Source organism: Primulina tabacum, chromosome 2 (genome assembly GCF_025594145.1).
Source record: "Primulina tabacum isolate GXHZ01 chromosome 2, ASM2559414v2, whole genome shotgun sequence".
In the NCBI taxonomy this organism is placed as follows: Eukaryota; Viridiplantae; Streptophyta; class Magnoliopsida; order Lamiales; family Gesneriaceae; genus Primulina; species Primulina tabacum.
Genome location: NC_134551.1, coordinates 2596821 through 2619595, shown reverse-complemented (window position 1 = coordinate 2619595; position 22775 = coordinate 2596821). Strand labels below are relative to the sequence as shown.

General features: G+C 32.2%; 2 protein-coding genes and 1 long non-coding RNA gene across 6 annotated transcripts; 1 reads left to right on the top strand and 2 right to left on the bottom strand.

Moving 5' to 3' along the window:
• The first annotated feature begins 3626 nt into the window (after positions 1–3626).
• On the top strand, positions 3627–5689 carry LOC142537262 (DNA glycosylase/AP lyase ROS1-like). Of its 4 annotated transcripts, none has more exons than XM_075642808.1 (7): positions 3627–3857; positions 3951–3987; positions 4100–4157; positions 4350–4486; positions 4588–4656; positions 4749–4863; positions 4958–5689. In XM_075642808.1, exons 1-7 carry the CDS (start codon positions 3811–3813, stop codon positions 5008–5010), a joined length of 516 nt encoding a protein of 171 aa, XP_075498923.1. In that variant the 5' UTR covers positions 3627–3810; the 3' UTR covers positions 5011–5689. The 4 variants fall into 4 exon arrangements, with proteins under 4 accessions (XP_075498923.1, XP_075498925.1, XP_075498926.1 ...); XM_075642810.1 differs by having other exon boundaries at positions 3628–3857; positions 4383–4486; XM_075642811.1 differs by having other exon boundaries at positions 3631–3857; positions 4383–4486; positions 4591–4656.
• A 532-nt stretch (positions 5690–6221) lies between these two features.
• On the bottom strand, positions 6222–6853 carry LOC142537261 (uncharacterized). The gene is made up of 3 exons (XR_012818508.1): positions 6611–6853; positions 6406–6518; positions 6222–6302 (listed from the first exon to the last, which is right to left on the bottom strand). It is a non-coding gene; the product is annotated as an uncharacterized LOC142537261 (long non-coding RNA).
• Positions 6854–14156: 7303 nt separating this feature from the next.
• LOC142524765 (arogenate dehydratase 3-like) lies at positions 14157–15791 on the bottom strand. Its single transcript, XM_075628858.1, has one exon. The coding sequence runs from the start codon at positions 15700–15702 to the stop codon at positions 14371–14373; it is 1332 nt and encodes a 443-aa protein (XP_075484973.1). The 5' UTR covers positions 15703–15791; the 3' UTR covers positions 14157–14370.
• Positions 15792–22775: the final 6984 nt, after the last annotated feature.

Here is a 22775-nt window from a genome sequence, read left to right as displayed (position 1 = left end):
TTTCAGCGGATGAAGTCCAAGGTATAACTGATTTTATTAGCCAGATGTTTGAGAGACTATGTATATCAGATGTCAATAACCAACTTGTGGTGCGGGATCAAAAAATCAGCCGTGAAATTCTTCGGAAACTTGATCCTTCAAAAAGTCGGAAACAACTGCCAAAAGTTGAAATTGATGCTGAGACATTGAGGGTTTGGAATTTGCTGATGGAAGTGAAGACATTGGAGAAGTAGACAATGAAACCAAAGAAAATTGGGAGAGTACCAGATAACTATTTCGTGGACGAATAGACATTTATTTCTTGCATGCATCGTATACAAGGTAGCATTAACTTCATTATTACACTTTTTTGATAAAGCACTGTTCAAAAATCTTCTTTATGTTTGACATTGTGTAAGTGAAAGGAAGTTAACTTCTTGCATATCTTTGGGTCAAAATTTGTTTAAGCAGCCCACATATTGTTTTGAGTTTTTTGTGCTTTTCTTAAATCAGTTGTTTCATTTAATAGGTATGAATGCCATTACAAGATGATCACCTTGGAAAGGTTGAAGTTTTTACTTTCTGTGCTTATATATTAATATTTTTTGCTTTTGTGTATCATAAACTGTGATAATGAGAACATGATCTTGAATGTTACAGGTGTTTTGTACGAAGAGATTGCAATGCGTGTCCAATGAGAGGACAATGTAGTCATTTTGCAAGTGCATATGCTAGGTTAGTGGCAGATTAGCTCTTCTTGTTCTGCTAATATGTTTATTCTGGATTAAGATTTGCGATTAAGATTTGCACTTAATCCGTTGTGTGTGATGGTATTTGAAATCTAATTGAATTGTTTTTGTTGAGCCAACTGAGAGTTTGTTTGGGTAGACATGCCAAATTGAAAATTGTATTTGAAGTGAGGACTGATGTTCGATTTGACCTTTTAAACTTTTGAAGGCACTTAAAGTTGAAATCAAAAGGCTTGAAAATGTAGCTCTTACTGTTTGTGTTTTTACTGTCATATCAAATTGGAAACTATACACCCTTTTATTTTAAAGGGTGTTTAATGAAGTGTTTTATCTGTTTACGTGTTCAACTCACCCTCACTTGGTAATCAGAAATTTTTGAACTTTTTTGTGGAAGTAAATGGTGTATTAGCTCCCTTTAGAATGACCAATGGTTGCAGGAAAGTGAAGCATAAAAAAGAAAATGTGGCAAAAGGATCATCGAAGGTTTGCAAAGACTTAATAGCTCATTCAGTAAAGTATGCCAAACACACTATTTGGAAGTAATTATTAACATGTAGAAAAAATAATTTATATGTGCGGATTTGTGTAAATTCAATGCAGTGCCAGGCTTCGCCTTCCAGGAGTGCGGGGAGGGAGTGATGATTATGAGGCTCAAGTTAAATCTTGTCAAAATGTTATGGATATGAATTCGCCTCTGTTGGTTCATTGTGATGATGATGTCTCAAGAGTAGGGCACATATACTTTAATTCAGAACCTATTGTAGAATTCCCTGTTGGATCTGGTTTTCTACGCACCCAAACGCAACAGCGGAAGTTTTAAAATTTTATTTATTTTGACAATCAAAATATGATTTGTTTGGCCGCTCGTATGATTTTATCATAAACATTCATAGGATGTCAGAAAAATTATACATTTGTGAATTAATCACGTGGCTCCAACTAATCCGGTATAAACGGATTAGCTCTTGATGAATCCCTACGAACTTTCTTCAATAACTCCTTTCTTCTAATCAGGTCCACGACTAGATGATTTGTTCCTCTTCTAATTCGCACTAGAAAATTAGAAGAAGTTTTTACGTTGGAGATTGAAAATTTGAGAGATGTCTCAAAATCTCTTTTCACTTGAAAAGTGGTCAAAATTTTTGGAGAATTTGAATGCAACTCTCGTGAGTCACCTTGAAAGAATGGGTGGTGGCTATCCTTTTTTTTATTTATATATAAAAGACAAAAGCCTTTAACCTAAATTCCATAATTATGGATTTAGGTTCCTTAATTAAATTCAATGGACTTTGTTAATTAAATGGACTAGTCAAACTAGTTTAATTAATTATATTAAAGTCCATTAAGAACTTTAATCATTTAATATGTTGGACTTGTACTCCTACAAGCCCATTAAGCATATCTCCCATCATATTTAATTTAATATTTAATAAACTCAACTTTTGAGTTTAATAAATTAAATTCATTATAAATTCAACATTTGAATTTATTATTAAAATTATAAATTCAACTCCTTGAATTTTATCACCTCCAAAATTTAATATTTAATAAACCCAACTTTTGAATTTAATAAATTAAATTATCAAATTTTATAAATTCAACTCCTTGAATTTATTCTCTCCAAATTTCATAAATTCAACTTCTTGAATTTACTATATCATAAATTCAACTCCTTGAATTTATTTTCTCAAAATTTAATTATCATAAATTCAACTCCTTGAATTTACTATATCATAATATAAATTCAACTCCTTGAATTTATTCTCTCAACGGGAACAAACGACCCAGTGCTTGTGTGACCCTCAATGGTTCAGGGATACAGCTAGCCGTGGGTTCACAACTCTTTGTGATTCAGAATAATATTTATTCTTATTCGGGCTTACCCTAGTTAGCCCCATTCTTTTCATCAACACCTTGATCAAGAATGTTAGAACTCATTTCTGATTGCACCCATCGGATCATGGTAAGAGCGTCTAGTAGCATCGCCCCATGATCCCCTAGGTATCACTGATAGTACCTGCAAGAACCAGTCGATTATGATTAACGTACAGTACGGTCCCCTCATCTCAAATATCCCGATCGAATCTGCAACCATTGGTTCATCGAGGGTTGCATATTAATTCGATAACTATGTGATAACTATAATAGTGGCATCGCGTGTACTATTGGAGAACTCCTTCTCCAACGACATCTCATACTCTGGCCAGAGATTCCATGCACTATTATTTCATTAGATCACATAGGATATCCACACCCGCAGGTGAGCGGTGAATCCCCGACTACAATGCATTGGCTCCTATATGTGTCGCAACTATACCCAACCTCGCCACCTGATGACTCTCATGGAGCCGGTAAACGAGTCAAAGCACAGCCCTAGCATATAGAGCCTCAGTGTTGTCCCGGGTCGTAAGGACTAATGGTGTACAATCATAACCATGGACTTATCCTCTCGATGAATGATAACCACTTGAAAAGTCCGAGGGAGGGTTGTTTGGTATAATCATCATATGACTACCCATCTGTATGTTTGGACATCTCTATGCCCTTACCAAGAAACGCAGTACACAACATCACAGATGTCAGTCTCGAGCTCAAGCGGCCTTTATCCCTGTTTTAGGCGGCTGAATCGACTAGGAACGAATTTAGAATATGCAGTGTTTACAAATGAGTTTCAACATCGAATTACGATTCATTTGTATTAAAGCATAATCAAAGACTTTATCTATGCTGATTGCATGTGTATACAGATAAAATATAACGAAGACCATAAAAAGTTAAATTATATTAAAATAAAGATTGTTTATTTCACTTGAGTCAATAAATTCCCTAGCCAACCGTTGGCTTGCAGGACATCTACTCTAACATTCCCCCATCACCGGAATCTGCATCTAGAGAAATGACAGAGCGTGACATTGAAGATTTGGGATATGAATATGAAGACGAGATCCCCATCACTAAACTCAATCAAGAAGAGTTCACTAAGAACTTACTGGATATCACGGAGAAAACAAATTTCTTAAATGGAGAAGGTACCATGTAAAAAGAGCTGGTTGCCTTGAGCCCTGAAGTTGCATCATTTCCCATGCCTAAGCTAAAGTTCGTGGGCCGGTTAAGGACAGTACACCAAGTGTAAGTGATGGTATTACCAATTGCTATTCTGGGCAAAGATTTAATACCCCCAATACGAATTTGGTTTTTACCTGTTGTACTGTTTTGTTGCAGCTATGAAGTTCCAGATTCACACCCTCTTTTGGCAAGGGTTAGCCTCTTGTTTTTGTTCTTATCGATTTGCGTAAATTTCAGTATTGTGTTAAATCCATTTAAATTCATCGAAAGATTGGTCTGAGTTTTCATATGCTGCTCTGTAACAGTTTGAAAAACGAGAACCTGACGATCCATGCCCATATCTTCTTGCAATATGGAGAAACGGTAAATAAAGTTCTAGTGTTCTTGATGTTGCATAAGGAAGTCTTTTAAGGATCTCTACTTTCTCATACCTTGGAATTGATGGCAAATTGCTAAACTATATTTTTAATGTGTGTATCATTGTCTTTCTAAATCTGAAGAATATGATACCTTCTATTTCTTGTAAATCCTGATGACTTTTTTATTTTTCTACAGACGAAACTGTAAAGTCTTCCCGACCTCCAAAAGGTGCATGCAGTCGTCAGGAGTGGATTACATGTGATGTTGGTACATGCTGCTTGAGAGATGAGGTTCAGAAACAAAATGAGGAGTTAATTCAAGTGACAATGTTGGTGTGTCAAAATTTTAACTTCGGTTACGTGCTATAAGTGTTTCATTAATAGCTTTCAAAGGAAATGATTCGCCTGAAAATTGACCCAACAACTTCCACAAGCAGATACCATGCCGGACTGCAAATAGGGGGTCCTTTCCTCTGAATGGAACATATTTTCAGGTCAACGAGGTAAAAGAAATTGTGTTCCACCATTATGTTATGAGATATTTTATGCTGCAGAAGTCGGGTACCTCATACATTGGCTCTTGTATTTGTTTCAGGTTTTTGCAGATCATGAATCCAGCCATCGGCCAATACCTGTTCCAAGAAAATGGATTTGGAATTTACGGAGAAGGTCATTGTATTGTGGAACATCCACGACATCAACATTTAGAGGTAAAAGAGACCAATTTGTTTTTTGATTCCAAGATGAGTGACCCGTGAAACTGAATTTTACATCTTGATTTATGAAATTCTCTTTGCTATATAGGCATGACAACAGATGAGATACAATATTGCTTCTGGAGAGGTAACAAGTCTTAACTTTGTGCTGATGCTCACAATGAACAATACTAGAAGCAGTGCTGAAACTTTCAGAATACGTTGATGTTGCTCTTGGAGTTTAATGTGGACACGTAAATTTGCAGATATAACCTCAAAAAATGTTCAAGAACTAAAGAGAACATGGGTTTTATTTTAAGCTACTAGTAACGAGTCCTTTTATTTAGAAAAAATACACACTTGTGCATCAAATGCTACTCGAACTCAAATTCATTGTCTCACGAAAACCTGCAACTATACCACTGGGTTGTCTGATTGATTACTGCTATTAACGAGTCTTTGAAATTGCTGGCAAGTTTTATCTGTGTAAGAGCAACTGACAGGGTGACTCGGGCACCAAAACCACTTGCAAGGAGATTTCATATCTGCAAAACAAGGCTGGTAGGCGACAAGTAACAAAATTTTGAAGCATTCTCAGATATAATTCGTGACTTTTGCACAGTGACACCTATTTCTATACTTGTAATAACATAATTCGGGAGATCATTAGTGTACATATCCAGCCGCTTCTCCTGAAACTTAAGTTGCAGCACATAGTAAAGTTGTAGAAAAGCAGTGCCTTTATCTAGGATGATTTTTTCTTGTTAATATTATAAAACAAAAGAAATGTAGAGTTTTACTTCGAATATTAAGATTTTTTTATGCATAGGCCATGGGTATTTTCAGCGTGTTTTATTTCTTTCCACACTTTTGTTAACTGTAATTAGGTGGCAGACTCGATGAGACAGGTAGAGGCAATCTCCTCGATTCGAAAAATTTGCAAGAATCTGTCTCATTTCTTCGAGTCTATAGTTAAATTTTTGCTATTTACGTTTTTTTTTTAACGAAACATCTGGCATGGTATCTTCTAGTTTCTGATTAAACCACGTAATTTTCATGAGTTACTCCAAGGAGAGTTGGTGATTTTTCTTGAATTATGTTTTAGTTTTTTTCGAGGAAAAATGATTTTTTAGGTATATTAACTCGTTCATTTTGGGTTTTGGGTCATTAACTTTTCAAAGTTGGTACACTGACCGTTAATTTTCGGCTATTTTGTTTAAATTGCTAACGTGACAGCTCGACAAGCATTTTACATGAATTATAACAAGCATCAGCATACAGGGAAAGGTCCCAAAATAATTATACTAATATGCGAAATAAAAATGTTACAAATAAATAATAAAAATCAGCTAACAATTGACTTACAAACACCAAAGCATGTCCCTTCTCTTCAAACAGTCCTCTTCATCTAATCCTCCTTCACATGAGTTGTCTTCTTCGAGACCCATCAATTTCTGTTAACATATATGAAAGCAAAAACAGGAAAGATTAATGAAACATTTGTGAAGCAGGGAAAAAAAAAAGGAGCCTGAAGGAGAAAAATTGAGGAGAGATTACATTAAAAGAATCGAAGCCTTTCATTTCTGTGTCAGACTCTTGGCTCTCCATGCTGTTTATCTTCACATCTACTTCTCCTGTACAAGATACACATTTTTCTTTCATTTTTTTTCCTACATGAGAGGAAATGAAACTAAGCCTAGTGAACCCATAAATTCTTATTAAAATTTATAGAAGATTTAAAATAAATTGTAAACATTTTTACCTTATTTGGATGTCAATTCTCTTGCAGAATACTTGGGGATGGTGGTGAAGGAAAGGAAGAAGAAAATAAGAGCAATCATGTAAAAATGTTGATTCATGGTTTAGTTTTTGGTTGTATTCTAGAGTTTAATTAGCTCTAATAAATTAGGGTCTACGTGAAGTTGTAAAGTGAGTGGGAGTGTGAAAGGGTGAAATGGCTCTTGTTGGAAGTTGAGGGATTAGAAGTGCACATATGCCTTGGCTATAAATACATGCAAACAGGAGTTGGAAGTTAGATTCATTATTTATATTCTATATATAGTAGTATATCATCGAAATGCGTGTGGTCATGAAGAATTCTTGATAACGATTAGGTGTTGACAAGATAATTAAATTGATCTACCTTGGATTTCGATCCAATAATGAATCAAAACCATGTAACAAAATTTTCCATAGATAGGACGCTAAATATTGATGATATGACGTCGATCATGACCATCAGACGTTGTTGACGTGTTGATAATCAATGTCACCATTCCAGAAAAAAAACGATGAAAACTGTGAAAGAAATCAAGTTATTGTACCGATATTTAAGTTGAGAAAGTATCAAAATTCGATTCATGAAAGTTGGCCATATTAATTTTAACAAAACAAAATGAAATTTTATAGATAACTCTTGTGAAATGAACATAAAATAGACGAGCTCGTCACGATAGGTCAAGCAGCTCCTTTATTGTCGGCCATTAAGTCATCACTTGAAACATGAGTTGTGGTGGCTTCATATAATAATAGATTTTGGTAATATTTATAGAGATCTCATGTGCAAATGTGATTGATCGATCAAGTGTAGTTGCCATAAAATACCTACAGATTTTGAACCATAAGATATTGTTATTTTTCACATGAAAAGTTGTGGTTGTACATCCGCAAACCCTTAAAATTATGGAAAGCTTCCACGATCCATGACAAAAAATAAAACTGGTTTCATAAATTGGTTATAAGCTTTTGGTCTTCCAATTTATCTCAATGCAGTAAATTGACTCTTTTTCTGCATTCGCTTTGATAATCAAACTCAATACGCGGAAAACATCATGAATTATTGTATTGAATTAGATGAGCAAGAGCATATACATATATACCAATTTTTTCCACTGAACGTTAACAAATATTTTTCAAATCCGAGACTGATTTGTAGTCCAGTGATAGAAAGATCTCACCCTAGATACAGGTTCGATCCTCCACCCATTTATAATAATAATTTTAAAAAATTCAAATCCTCCAAATATTCAATTTATGTGATAATTAATGTTCATTTATTATGACAAAAAAAAAAAAAACATAAGACATATATGCAGTTGCCCTAAAATGATCAGAATCTTTTTGTATTCCCTATGCTCATGTTCGCCACCCACTATTATTCATCTGGTGAGATGGGAAACAAAAGCTTTTATTTGCTTTTGTCGTTGTCAATGTAATGGTACTCCAGCTAAAAGTCCAACTCAGACCAAATAATCTATGCACACTTTAATTGACACTAGATTAAAGTCAACATTTTGGACATATCAATTGAATGAAAACAAAAGGGTACATAGATTATTTTCACAAAGTACACAATTATAAATCCTTTATTAAATATGACATAAACAAATAATTCATGTCTTCATTCTTCCTAAATATATAAATTTATTTGTTTTTTTTACATGGATTGAAAAAATTAATAAAAAAACAAAATGTGCAAACAAATTTTTTTTACTTATCTTTATCCAATTCATTCGATAAAATGGCTGCACATCTTTTTAAGATTTTGTTAATGGAGGAATACTAGAAAAAATAATGCTACTAAATGTAAAAACTGGATTATATATTGAAATAATCAAAAAAGTAAATATAATCTATATATTTGAGACGGAGGTGGTATAAACATCGATATATGATAATGTAGAGTAATAACCTCGGTGTCATGTGCCATATCCTCACATGCTCCAACTTATCGGCCCTGAATAAGTTCGTGTGATGACACACTATCAAAGTATCAGTCGTACAAGAGTACATTAGATGTTCTCATAGGACAAATAAGAATAAACATGGGAAACGACACTCTAAGATACACAAATCATGTGTATCTTGAACCAACAAGCAGAAATATTCAAGAACAGCTGTTCAAAGAAGATCTCACACTTGGATATATATAGCAGCAGCCAACAATCAAAGTTAGCATAGGGATCTCTCTGTTCCGATCCACACGCAGAATCCAAGAATCCTATCACCGTATCCAACACAAATTTCCAACGAAACTCCGGTTCCTACCACACACGGAAACGGAAATGGAAAGAGAGGGATTCGAACCCTCGGTGCTACGAATAACTCATGCAACGAACAACCCGAAAAAAAAAATCCCATCTTCAGCCATACAACAACAGAATCTCAATACAAACGAACTCGTCTGTTATGTAATGCAACAGAAAAAGGTAACACCAGCGGTGAACGACGCAGGATTTAATTGGTTAGAGTTTCTACTCTCTACAAATTATACACTTTGAATTTTGTCTTTCTTTCATTAATATTCTAACTCCACAGGTACTTAATATATTAACAAATTTTATTGTTTTTCATAAAAACACATAGAAATAGCTAGAATCTATAGATACTAAACCCTAATGACATATACTTGAGGCATTACACGAAATCTATACGTATATTGAGACGACTAAAGCCGCGTCGACTCCATATACGAGTACAAGTAAAGCAGCCTTGGAATGGATAAATAGAAATATCACATGGTCTACAAATGCTAGCGTGCAATTTAGTACTACAAATCTACAACAGATGATAATCCATGTAATATACAATGAATCTCTTAGATGAACAAAAAAATTAAATTAATTTGTGTTGGCCCAAAAGAATTAAAATATGGCCCAGAGTAAAGCCCAACCGGAAATCCAAGGAATTTACTAAGTGGGTCTATGACACATTGCACTTTATAAGTGGGTTAAAAATTAGCAAAATCTGCGGTCTTGCATAATTTCTAGCGATGTTAATTTTCGTTTAAGCGAGTCATAATCTAATTCCTCACTTTATTTCCATTTTCCACTATGTAAATATCATAATTCCTAATCATGTTATTTATAAGAATGTAATTTCACCATCATTTGACTTTTTTTTGACCAAATTAGGTTTCTGATTAAGAATGTTAGAACCGACGGCCAAATTCATCGTTGGATTTTTAAGAAGTTGGAATTTTTAAATTCACGAGCATCCAATCAATTGGTACATCCAATCAATTTAGTACATGATTAGTTAATAAATAAATTAATTTAGTGATATATAGAAACAATTTATTTTAAAAAAAATCCGGATTCGACTCACATCAATTGTAATTAGGTAATTTAATGCATAAATATAATAAAGTTTGCAGCATTTGTGGGGGGGCGAGTTGCTTTGGATCACCAACAAACCAGACCTGCCAACCTTCACCTACCCCACAAAACCGGTCCGACCGTCACCCCTAATTTTCCTTAGCACTCCCAAAATGTGTTTTTTCCCTTCATTAATCATTACTATTGTTGCCGTAAGCAAACATGAGACTGTTGTCCTTGTCCATCTACAAACAAAAATCAAGATTTTTTTTTTTTTAATTTTCTATCCTTCAATTTGCTCTAGTATAGCATATATTCTTGTTGTATAAATATTTATGAAAAATCAAGTGGACAATGAAATTTGTATATAGGTTAGGCACATCAAATTTGATGCTACCTTTAAAGATATTAATTCCTCCCACAAAAGATGCAAATGGTTCATAAAGAATTAACCTCCAAGATACAAAACCTATAATCACCACAATTCGAAGTTTGCAATCCCTCGAATTTTCAGAGCAAGAGTTTTCAAGTCTTTATCAAAGTTGAATGTATATCCTTTTTTTTTTTTTTTGTGAAGAACGTTCTCTATTTATGCAAAGAAGATGCAATTTAAAATATTAGTTATGAAAGATTGTCATGATTCACAAAGGGACAAAAGACACCTCCAAATGAAAAAGATGCAACATCTCGATCACAATGCATCTCTTCAATTCAAATTTAAAATTTAAACCGTTTCATTATTATTTAATTTACTTTTTATATTATTATATTTAAATATATTAATATATAACAATTCTTATTCGTTATTTCGTTTTTTTTCATAATAATTATATAGAGCACATATATACAATGTTTCGTCTTGTATATTTGGTAAGTTTTTACATACTAGTAAGCCAATAGTTTACATAATACAGATATGAAGTTCGGAAGATTTACATTATAAAATATAAATTTGCAAAATTTAATACATTCGTTTTGTATGACAAGTTATATATAAAAATGATGCAACATAAAATGCTTAAACACGTTATTGTAATGCCCTTCTCTTTACCGGTTTGAAATCGACGTATGAAATAATTTATAAGAGATTACGATGAACTTTTTATAACATATCGATAATATTTTATGATGTAACAAAAAAAATATAAATTATCTGCTTATAGAAACTCAGGGTGATCCGGATGACCGGCTGATACTTGAACTAGTTCAAAGAATTCACTTCATGGGCTGTTACTAGCATCACTAAGCAAATTTATAGATGTCGGGGATCCTCGACGTGTTTTGATTCTCAAATCAGTAGTTATTCGGTAAAAATCTCCAAAGAGCTGGATCATTTGAATAAAATAGTGTCACGTTCCGAGACCGAGGTTAGTCGACATCGACGTTGGTCAACAATCACAAAATTGTCAAACAAAAGGCATTGTAGTACATCATACACCAAAACCAGTTTATTTCTCATAATCAACAAAAAAATCGTCTTTAAAACTTTTATACCAAAATAAACTGATTAAAAATGTTTTAATAGTGTGAAAGCGTTAAACATAAACTAAGCTTTAAAACTTCTGGGATAACTCGAGATCTTCTACCATCCCCAAAATACTCACCCCTTGATTATAAGCTTTGACCTCTATGGACATAGTTGAATTTTTGGACCTCGATAAAGACCTCAATAAATAATTAAAAAGAAAATGGATTCGATTTAGTGTATTGAATAATGAACCAAATTTAGCCCACTATAACCCATGACTTTATATATACTATTACAAAGGGTTTAGATCTAAATCGCTTAAACGTCTACATTTTTTATTTCTGTGTTTGCCTCTTAAAAAATTGTTAAAATAATTTAATTTAAATAGGCCATCTAGCTAATTTAAATATTTATATTTGTCAGGATGCATCCAAAGGTGAATCTTTTTCTGGCATCTTGGCTCTAATCAAGATTTAACGGTAATTAAATAGTATTAAATCAAAATTAGATAAACAATATGTGATTGGACATTGGAGTTCAAATTAAATGAAATTCGTACGTAGTTGAAGATAGAATTAATTGAATAAAATATGTGGATGGACCTCAGCTCAATACGCTTGCATAAAATATGCGATGAAAAATATTGTTATATAATGTTTGTATGTCTATTAGATTTTAATATAAAATAAAATTTAAAGTATAGTAATTTGATATAAAATATGATTATGTTGAACTTATTTTTTTTCTATTTAATTTTTATTTGAACCTTTTTCCAAAAAAAACAATGAGAGATTATTTTTTCCATAAATTGGGACACTGATAAACCAAAACACCTTATCAACTATTTTATTTTAAAATATTATCTATATCAATAAAGAAATATCAAATTTTAAAACACAATTCATTAAAGGAAATCTATATAAAAATAGCAAAAAGGTTAGCATATGGTCTTCTCGATAAATTTAGAACTAATAGGTGTATTGAGAAGAACAAAGATTAATATATTAATGGTTCTAAGGAAAACAAATTCAGAGTCTATTTTGGTAGAAGGGAAAGAATTTTGATAATCAATAATTTAGATGCTAGTCAATTTTGCACTAAAAATTAATGTAATGTTGAAATGGTCAAATTCATTTCTTTATCATATAAAACTGAAATTGTTCAAAGGTTTTGGTGGACAATATAACCGGATTATTATATGATATATTTGGGCTACGTTTGGTACGTGTGATAGGATAAGTAAATGATTAATAATATAGAGATTAAAAAATAGAGATATTGATAAATAACATGGTAGGATAAAATTTACGGTGTTTGGTATGATTTTAATATTACGTATTAATTTTGTACATTAACATAAAATGACCAAAACATCCCCACATTTTTGTCATTAATAATTTATTTTTTCATCTATAATTTTTTTGGTTCAATGACCACCACCAAAACCTCCACCACCACCAAAGCCGCCTCCACCTCCTACTCCTCCGCCACCTCCAAAACCGCCGCCCCCACCACCACCACCACCACCACCAAGTCCACCACCATCGCCTAAATACTCCCAACTCCTTTAATGGCCACCACCAAAACCTCCACCACCACCCAAGCCGCCTCCACCTCCTACTCCTCCGCCACCACCCAAACCTCCACCACCTCCAAAACCGCCGCCCCCACCAAAACCACCACCACCTCCGAATCCACCACCACCACGGCCCACCAAAACCACCACCACCTCCGAATCCACCACCACCACCGAGACCTCCACTTCCACCCAATCGGCGCAGAAGACATGGGATTGTATTGAAATTGAGAGATCGGCGCAGAAGACATGGATGGTATCTTGGACTTGATGAAGGAGAGAGAAAGGGATATTTGAACTTGATGTTATATCATTCTCACTACATTTTCATTTGTTGCCACTGAAGCTGTCTCTTATTCTTGATGAGATCTTAGCAAACACTTCTTCCCTTCGGGGGCGGTTCGCGTACAGCATCCACAGGGCAAGACTCGGCATGACTCCTACTGATATAAGTGCTAATCCAACATTTACAAGGCGAAGATTGTGCTCCAATGGAGGACAATAGTTTGTGGTGATGTTTCTGAAAGTATCTCGTACAAAAATACAGTTTTGTGGTGATGAAGGAGAGAGAAAGGGTATTATGGTAAAATTTACTTTAATCAATAAATGGGATAAATTATCACACCTAAATTATCAGTATTATTTGTCCAACAAATTATAGCTACAGTGCGGGCTTTTTCTTATTTCACGGGCCCATATATTTGATCAAAAAACCACCAAACATTGGATATATGATGATTGTTAACTTATCATGGGCTAATCCTATCTACCAAACATAGCCTTGCAGTATTTTTCTTCTTATGATGTAGTTAAATGTTAGCACTTAGATATCAACGTATATGTTAACTTCCATTAAAAAAATGTGAGAAATCAATATGATCTAATTATATTGGAATAAAAGTTATGTCTCTTGTGAGACGGTCTCACAAATTTTTATTTGTGAGACGGGTCAACCCTATCGATATTCACAATAAAAGTAATAATTTTAGCATAAAAAGTAATATTTTTTTACGAATGACCCAAATAAGAGATCTGTCTCACAATATATGACCCGTGAGACCGTCTCGCACAAGTTTTTTTTTGGAACAAAGGAGTGTAACCCGTGTAACCATATAATGTATTAACACGTTTACTCTCAACTATATTTTCCTTTTAATTTCACAAGTAATCTCCAGCACTGTCATTTCAATGACATCGAACACATATTTACCCACATTTTGAAAGGAAAAAAAAAGTCGGGAAAGTGAAAATTTGCGCACTTGATCCCGAGTTTCATATGGTGATACATGAATCCATAAGTAATTAACATAGATTACAATATACATTAATTATATTGGAACTTAAATGGTTGAAATTATAGATTTTATAACTTTGGAAGCAATTTATTGTTGCGGGGAAGATGGAGTCAATGGAGTCATATCCATGGGGTAGCTTCCTAGGATTCTCAGAAAAGAAGTATATTCTTGCACCTCCGCTAAGGCATTTTGCGCCCGCACCTCCGCCAACGACGCCTCGAAATCTATGTAAAACATGTATTCGAAGTGCTTGGCCGTCCCCGTCCCCGTCCCCGTCTCCGCGTCGTCCACCAATCTGATCGGGGAGTTCCGGCGGGGCCGGGACTCGATTTTTGTCAAACTGATGTTCCTGAAAGCAAAGGCGGAGAGGACTTTGAATAGCACGCTGGTGCCCTTTTCGTGCGCGAATACGATGCTTGTTTTGAATGGCCTATCCGTGCGAGGGATTATCGGTTCCCTCGCAAGCATGACAAATCGTGTTACGTTGCTTGAGTCGTCTTGGATCCCGTTCGCGAGTATGCTTAGGCCGTATAGCTCGGACGCTCGTGCGGAGGCGATTGCGGCGGTGTTGAGGAGGTTGTTGGCGGCGATGTATTCGGCAGCTCCGGCCGTGTCATCGACCGCTTCCCGGATGACGTTGAGGTCCATTTTGGTGAGCGTGTGCTCGCATTGGGACAAGGCCTGTGGGTGGCTGATCACGCGGGTGAGGTACTCTTTACGGACTCCGGGGAGTGCCAGGAGGCAGTGGTGCACGGGCAGCTGGACTTCTCCGACGATGTGGAGACGGTGGCGGAGGAGCAGATCGTAGTTGCGGTGAATGGAGCCGCCGAGGGAGTTTTCCACGGGTAGGACGGCTCTGTCGGCTATCCAAAGCTCAACCGCCTGGAACGCCACTTCAAATTGGTCGCAGGGAATAGCTTCGGAATTGGGATACGCCTTGCCGGCAGCGGCTTCGCTATAAGCTCCGGGAACACCCTGATACGCTACCCGGAGCTGTGAACCATGCATCGGCGCCGGAGACAGGTCGGAAATACTCAACGGCCGAGGCAGCAACGCCGTTGAAACAGACTGATTCTTGATCGGTACAAGGTCTAATGTCGGGTGACCATTTACGGCTGCGATACCATCGCCGCCGCCATTACTTTTCTCAGTATCTTGCTCCAGGGACATCACTTTGCTTGAAAGAATGGCGCAAGAACTCTGCCACTCAAACCGGCTCCTTCCAACCAACCCAGCGCCAAAACCGAAGCCCGTATAAATCGAAGCTGCAGCCGAATTCGGATTTGAAGAATCGAACCTCGAAACACATTGGATGACGTACCTCTCCAACCCGACCCGGTGGTAGTTCCGACTAGTATCTGCTGTCCGGAACAGAGAATTCAGATCCGGACGTGTACAGAGAGAATTCAGAGACACCATGACAATCAAGATTCAGAAAAATTCAAAGAGAACTGGAAGAGAGAAGAAAGAAAAGAAGGAAAAGAGATAGCTTATAGTTCCGTAAGAAGGGAACGTTTAAGCTGAGAAGAAAAGAGAGAGGTTGGGGTATTTATATATAATATATTGTTCAAGGTGCAAGAAAATTGCTTCAGTCTACCTTCTACCGACCGCCAGTCAAAATTTTAATATCTCCTTGTTTGTTTTTTTAATATATTTATTTTATATTTTAGTTCTACAATTTATCAAAATTTAATTTCATACATTAATTTTGGATTTTTTAGGTTTTTTTTTTCAAAACCACTAAATATATTGAATAAACTTTATTTGATATTAATTTCCTTTTATATGATACAAGTGGCGAGAACAAAACATCTATTACTCGCACTAAATTCTTCTAATAAAAAAAGAAATATAAATAAAAAAGACCCAATACTTCAAAGTGTGCTGAAATTTTTTTTCATTTCTCTTTATTTGTGATTAGATATTTTTTTAAAGTGTATAATATAAGATTTATTCTTGTTACATTAGTTATTTAAAAGAACGCCAATGTCAAATAAGTAGTATACGCTGAATTTTGTGGTTTTGAGAAATAAATGACCAAAAAAATCTAAATTATTATATAAAAACCAAACTTAAACAAATTATATGATTAAAACTCAAATCATATCAACTTACAAGTTTAAAACCGCAATTTTACCATGTTACAATTATTCCAATTGCAAATTAAGTATTTTTAATTAGTTAATGGGAGTATTTACTATTTAGAGACTAGATGGGCAAGTTGGTAAAACGATTATAAATGTTTAAAGCTTTAAAATTACATTTAAGTTCTATATATTTCTTCCACCTCATGGTTGGTGAGATAACAACCCATTAATCACGTGGGACACCTTAAAAACAACTCTTAACTTTTCTCATATGCTTTGAGATTATGACTTTTGTTTCTTTATTGCGATGTCTCAACCCGTCGGAATTCGAAAGCGCAAGCCGGCCTGCCGTAAATGCCGCTGATCACCGGACTTTTGACATACTTAGATTAGAATTAGTTAGTGAGCAAAAATATTTTCCATTACGCTTACATACACGTGTCTCCTTCAAAGAAGAGATGTTTATGTCACTTCATTCAAGTGGTGGTACTGACGTACAACTTAATTTTAGGATCATACAATTTTTTTTCAAAACAATCTCGAAACTCGCTATAATATTCTTGATTATTCTTAAATCATTTTTTCTTTTAACTATCTCAATTTCCAAACACTTCAAAACATAGTTAGAAACAAAAATATCTAAAAGGTTAGAAAGCATCACTTTTCTTATAAATTAAAATCTGGGAATTAGAGGAAAGATAATTATATTATTGCCAAATTTAAACGAGTTAATGACAAAACCTACCAGCTTGATATTAAATTGACCAGACAACTCTAAGCAAAATTCATTGAATTAGTTAATCAACCTACGTCCAGATTAAGGATGAATCATGATTAAGTGGATAATTTTTCCCCCTTAAGTAAAATCCCATAAACATACGTATAAGTTTTTGGTGACTCGCAGCTGGTTTACAATATTAATCTAAATATTTCATTGATATTATTACTAATGAGTTACTATGATCTTAACTATAAGATTTTTTACTCAATGAGGCGGGCATTTATTTGAGAGTAGGTCTCTTGTGAGACGGTCTCACAAATCTTTATCTGTGAGATGGATCAACCCTACTGATATTCACAATAAAAAATAATACTCTTAGCATAAAAAGTAATACTTTTTCATTGATGACCTAAATAAGATATCCGTCTTATAAAATATGATACGTAAGACCATCTCATACAAGTTTTTGCCTTTATTTGAATGGTGAAATTGAGGCCAAGATTAATTTAGTTTGATGGAATATTATTGGATTCGAAGGATTCCAAATATTTAACTTTGTAATTTGTCTAATTTATGAATTTTTTATATGATTCTTGAAGTTCTAACTAAAATAGGTAATTTATTATTATTGATATTATTGTTTATGCTAAAAATTTAAAAATTGGCGGTTCAAGATGAAATATTTGAATAGGGTAACTATGGCACAATTGTGCGAAGCTGGTTCCACCCCACGTGCCTTACCAACTACGGAAGCTAAAACAAGAGTTAATTAGAGAATTATGACATATTTTAATGGTAAGAAACTGGTTAATTCTAATCTAATAACATTCAATTTTTTCTGTCCGTAAAAAATGTGTTAGATGAGGTTTAATAGACGCTGCAACAACCAAATCTTTGGACTATACTTGGACTGTAACACAAACACAACACATATATACTAGCGGTCGAAGTACATATGTTGCAACTTGTATGTGCAAAAATTAAAGATAAATACAAGGTGTCGAGTTTTGACGTGGTGATTATTTTTATTTGAGAATTGAAAAGAGACGTGATAGTTTAACTCGGATAAGAAATTGAATAGACATTTAATTTAATGGCTAAATCTCTAAAACAAATTCTTGTAATTTGTATGCCTTCCGTTTAATTTTCACATTTCTCGTACTTATTGTTTACAGATATTATAACAATAAAATATAAATCCTTATCCTTGTTTTGATGCCAATGAAAATTCCAAATTTAAGTTTGCTAGAGTCTAAAAATGATGAATAATTTGGTCTTTGAATTCAACGTGTTGGGAAGCGGGATGAGTGAATATTCCAGTTCAATTCATAGCTTGGAAATTTGTATTGTGAATAATTTACGTGTATTTTCCCCTCTGTTTCCACGCAAATTTAAAAGTGAAAAGAGAAAAACCGAAACAATATTTATTCCCAAAAAATTAAATTGTCGTCTCACTTCAAATATTTATTTCTAATAATATTTTTTAATCTGTTTCATATACTCAAGGAAACAATACTTACATATCTAATTATATATATACTGAGACGTACATGCATGCTTGATTCTACTTGTGTGTGTCGACGTGATACTCTTGACTTTTTGAGTCAACAAAAGCGAATAAAGAAATTGACGAAGAATCAACAATTCTTAAAATAATGCCAAATTTCTTAAAAAACATATAACTGAATTTATATATTATGGTAATTTGTTTCTGGTTGTAATGAAGTTTCCTTCTGTGTTCTTGGAAAATCATCCCATGAATGTGTCACGCATTTCTTATATTTGCATGCGAAACATAGCAAAAAGTACATTATCCACAAATAATATTTATGATTAGTTAAAATTATAATTCATACTGATAGAATAAATCCATACTATTATGACGTGTATAAGTCTAGTTTAGAGAAGTATATTCCATTTTTTTAGAGATTTTTAAATAATATTGAAAATTAAAAATGATATCGCCCTTGAAAAAAAGAGTAGGTCTATTGTGAGACGATTTATATCTGTGAGACGAGTCAATTATACCGATATTCACAATAAAAAGTAATATTTTTAGCATAAAAAGTATTATTTTTCATGGATGACCCAAATAAGAGATCCGTCTCACAAAATACGACCCGTGAGACCGTCTCAATTTGTCTGAAAAAAATATTAAGAATGATGTCTATTCTTTGTCTTTTTATCAATCTAAAAATATGGATAATGATAATTGAACATTTCAAAAGGTGGAACATATTAGCTGTAGATAGTTTAAAACTTTATTAAAACAGATTTGTATTAAATAAAAAATTTATAATTATTAATTAGAAAGTTAGTTATCGTGAAGATACGGCGCTTAATTATTTAATATAAATTATAAATATAGGTGCATAATAAAATCATTATTTTTTTAGAGAAAAATGATTTGTGAAATAAATGTGAATGTTCTGAAACTACTGAAAAACATGTCGTGTACTATGTTTGGTTTTGTTTTAAAATTTATTGTGACTTTGTGACATTAAATTAAATTTACATACATAATCATTATTGTATCATTTTATTGATTTTATTTTCTTAACCTATTATTATATAGTAAATAAGATAGGTAATTGTTCTCAAAGTATATTTTAAATAATTTGTTATAATTTCATTTTATTTCTATTTATAAAATTAATTTTGATATTGCACAGTGAGAGCATCCAATATTCGCTGTTTTTGGTGAAATTTTTTTCGAAATTCCAAAATTTCCTTAATTTGCTTCGGTTTTTTTTTTTAAAACTTTATTTTACTTTTTTGAGCAAACTTTTTTCCAATTTTTTTTCTTGCCACGATCCACGACTCCTTCACCTCAGTAAGTTTCAATCTCCTTGTTCTCATTCAAAATCATCCAAAACGGAAAATCTCACCATTGATTTTTATTTTTTTTTTTGAAATCTTCTCATTAAAATCTATACATCTATACATATTATAAAAGTGTGAATCAAGGTCAAAGTTTTTCTATTGTGTATTGTCAACTTTGTTCTTAGTTTGTACATACAGGAAAAATTTAGTGAGGATGTTTTTGTCAAATCAGTTATTATGATAAGGATAAAATTGTCAAACTATATTTATGTTAGATAATGATCAATCTATACATATAAGGTCAAAGTTTTTCTATTGTGTATTGTCAACTTTGTCCTTAGTTTGTACATACAGGAAAAATTTAGTGAGAATGTTTTTGTCAAATCAGTTATTATGATAAGGATAAAATTGTCAAACTATATTTATGTTAGATAATGATCAAGTTGCCAAAAAAGCCGAAACTTTAAAATTCTTTGATTTTTATTTTCTTGTAGATGAATTGAACAAATTTTTGTCACAAAAAATATTAATTTGAAAAGATTGAAATACCAAAATATATTGGTTTTATTTGCTTATAGATGAAGTGAAAAAGAATTTTTTCACAAAAAACTTAATTTGTAGATTTTTCACAAAAAAGTTAATTTGTAGAAGATTAAAATAACAAAATTCTTTTGTTTTATTTTCTTGTAAATAAAGTGAAAATATTTTTTCCACAAAAACTTAATTTGTATAACGATATGATGTTAAATATCTTTTATTTTACGTTCATTAAGATTATTTATTTTAAAATGAAGAATTAAACTAATGAAGCCAAATAATTAAACTAATTTTGTTTTTGTTTTAACAAGGTTGGTGTCATGAAGAAGGTTTGATATTTAATTACATTTACAAAATAATACAAGAATTATCAGATATAAATATAGATAATCCTAATAAATATTTCATTGGTATTTATTTTATCTATATTTCTTTATCAAAAAGAAAGTCAACTAATATTGTTCAAAGCCTTGGTTTATTATGAAAATTTAACGATATAAGATTGAATAATATATTTGTATTAATTTTAACTATATTTTTCTCTTTTTAAAGGCTAGAAACTATAACAATTATTTTATGAGAGATTCTTGCAATTAACGAATGATTATTCTTTATGACAAATCAGCTATAGTTTTTGTAACATTAAAAGATATATCTTTGAATGTAAATTTTTAAAATTACGATAAATAAATTTTTATAAAAATTATTCATTAGCAATACTCACTACTTCTCCATAGATAAAGTCAAAGTTATTTGGTTTTTATTTACTTGTAGATGAAGTGAACAAATGTTTTTCACAAAAATATTTGTTTGAATGTGATTTATTTTATTTTGTAGATTTATAATCTTTTGAATGCTTTTATATATGCAAGAAGTTTATCTTTAATTTAGTGAGGAAGTTTTTGTAAAATCAATTATTATGATGATGTCAAGATTATCAATCTACGTATGCTAGGCAAGGGCCAAGGATCAAATTGCCAAGAAGATTGAAACTCCAAAATTCTTTGGTTTTTATTTTCTTGTAGATGAATTAAACATATTTTTTTCCGCAAAATATTAATTTGAGAATATTGAAATACAAAAAATCATGGGTTTTATTTGTTTATAGATGAAGCGAAAATAATTTTTTCCCAAAAAAATTAGTTTGTACAATATTGAAATACCAAAATTCTTTTGTTTTATCTGGTTATAAATATAGTAAATTTTTTCCACAAAAAACATAATTTGTGTAAGGACATGATATTAAATATCTTCTATTTTGCATTAATTGAGAATAATTAATTTAAAACGACGAATTAAAATAATGAATCCAAATAATTATATCATGTGGGTTGGTGTTACGAAGAAGGTTCGACGGTTAATTACATTTTACAAAAATGATACAAAGCATTATTGGATATATAAGAAAGATGACCTTATAAATATTTTGTGAGTGTTTATTCTATCTATCTTTCTTTATAAAAAAATCCAACTAATATTTTTCAAAGTCTTAGTTTATTATTAAAATTTAACAATATATGATTGAACACATACAGTTTTAATAATTTTTCGTCTTTATAAAGATCAGAAACTATAACAATTACTTATTTGATGATCTTGCAATTGACGAAGATGTATTTTTATAAAGGATGTATATAAGTAAATCAATTATAGATTTATGTAATCTGAAATGACATATCTTTGAGGTAAATTTTTAAAATTATTATGAATAAATCTTTACAAAAATTATTCATTATTTCTCAATATTTCTCCTTATGAGTTATGATTAATAATAAGAAAGGTCAAATTTATTTGTTTTTATTTGCTTGTAGATGGAGTGAACATATATTTTTCACAAAATATTAAATTGAATATGATTTGTTTTATTTTGTAAATCTATAATCTTTTGAATGAGTTATATATGCAAGAAGTTTCTCAGAAAAAAATTAATATATACAAATTTAATACTTTCAATAATATAGTATGAAATATAAAAAAATATGTTATCGTAATTTTGAATTTTTGTATTTAAATAACATATTGCATAAATATGTTATATCATTAAGAGTTGAACACCTTTTGATAAATATAATAAAATATTAATTAAATCATATTTTGTCAGTTGTCTAGAAGATAGAATAACCAAAATTCATTGATTTTATTTGCTTGTAGATTAAGTTGAAATATTTTTTACAAAAAATAAATATTTTGTAGAATACTGAAATAACAAAATTCTTTGGTTTTATTTGCTTGATGAAACAAACTTTTTTTTTCTACAAAACACTTAATTTGTGTGAAGATTTGTAGAGACATCAAATAGAGAAGAATATACATTTATTCACATA

Bases quoted from the DNA above. Each gene is read 5' to 3' on its own strand.
- LOC142537262 (XM_075642808.1), top strand. From the start codon at position 3,811: ATGCCTAAGCTAAAGTTCGTGGGCCGGTTAAGGACAGTACACCAAGT. The intron at 4,158-4,349 runs GTAAATAAAGTT...ATTTTTCTACAG, and splicing joins TCTTGCAATATGGAGAAACG to ACGAAACTGTAAAGTCTTCC. The intron at 4,487-4,587 runs GTGTGTCAAAAT...AACTTCCACAAG, and splicing joins TAATTCAAGTGACAATGTTG to CAGATACCATGCCGGACTGC.
- LOC142524765 (XM_075628858.1), bottom strand. From the start codon at position 15,702: ATGGTGTCTCTGAATTCTCTCTGTACACGTCCGGATCTGAATTCTCTG.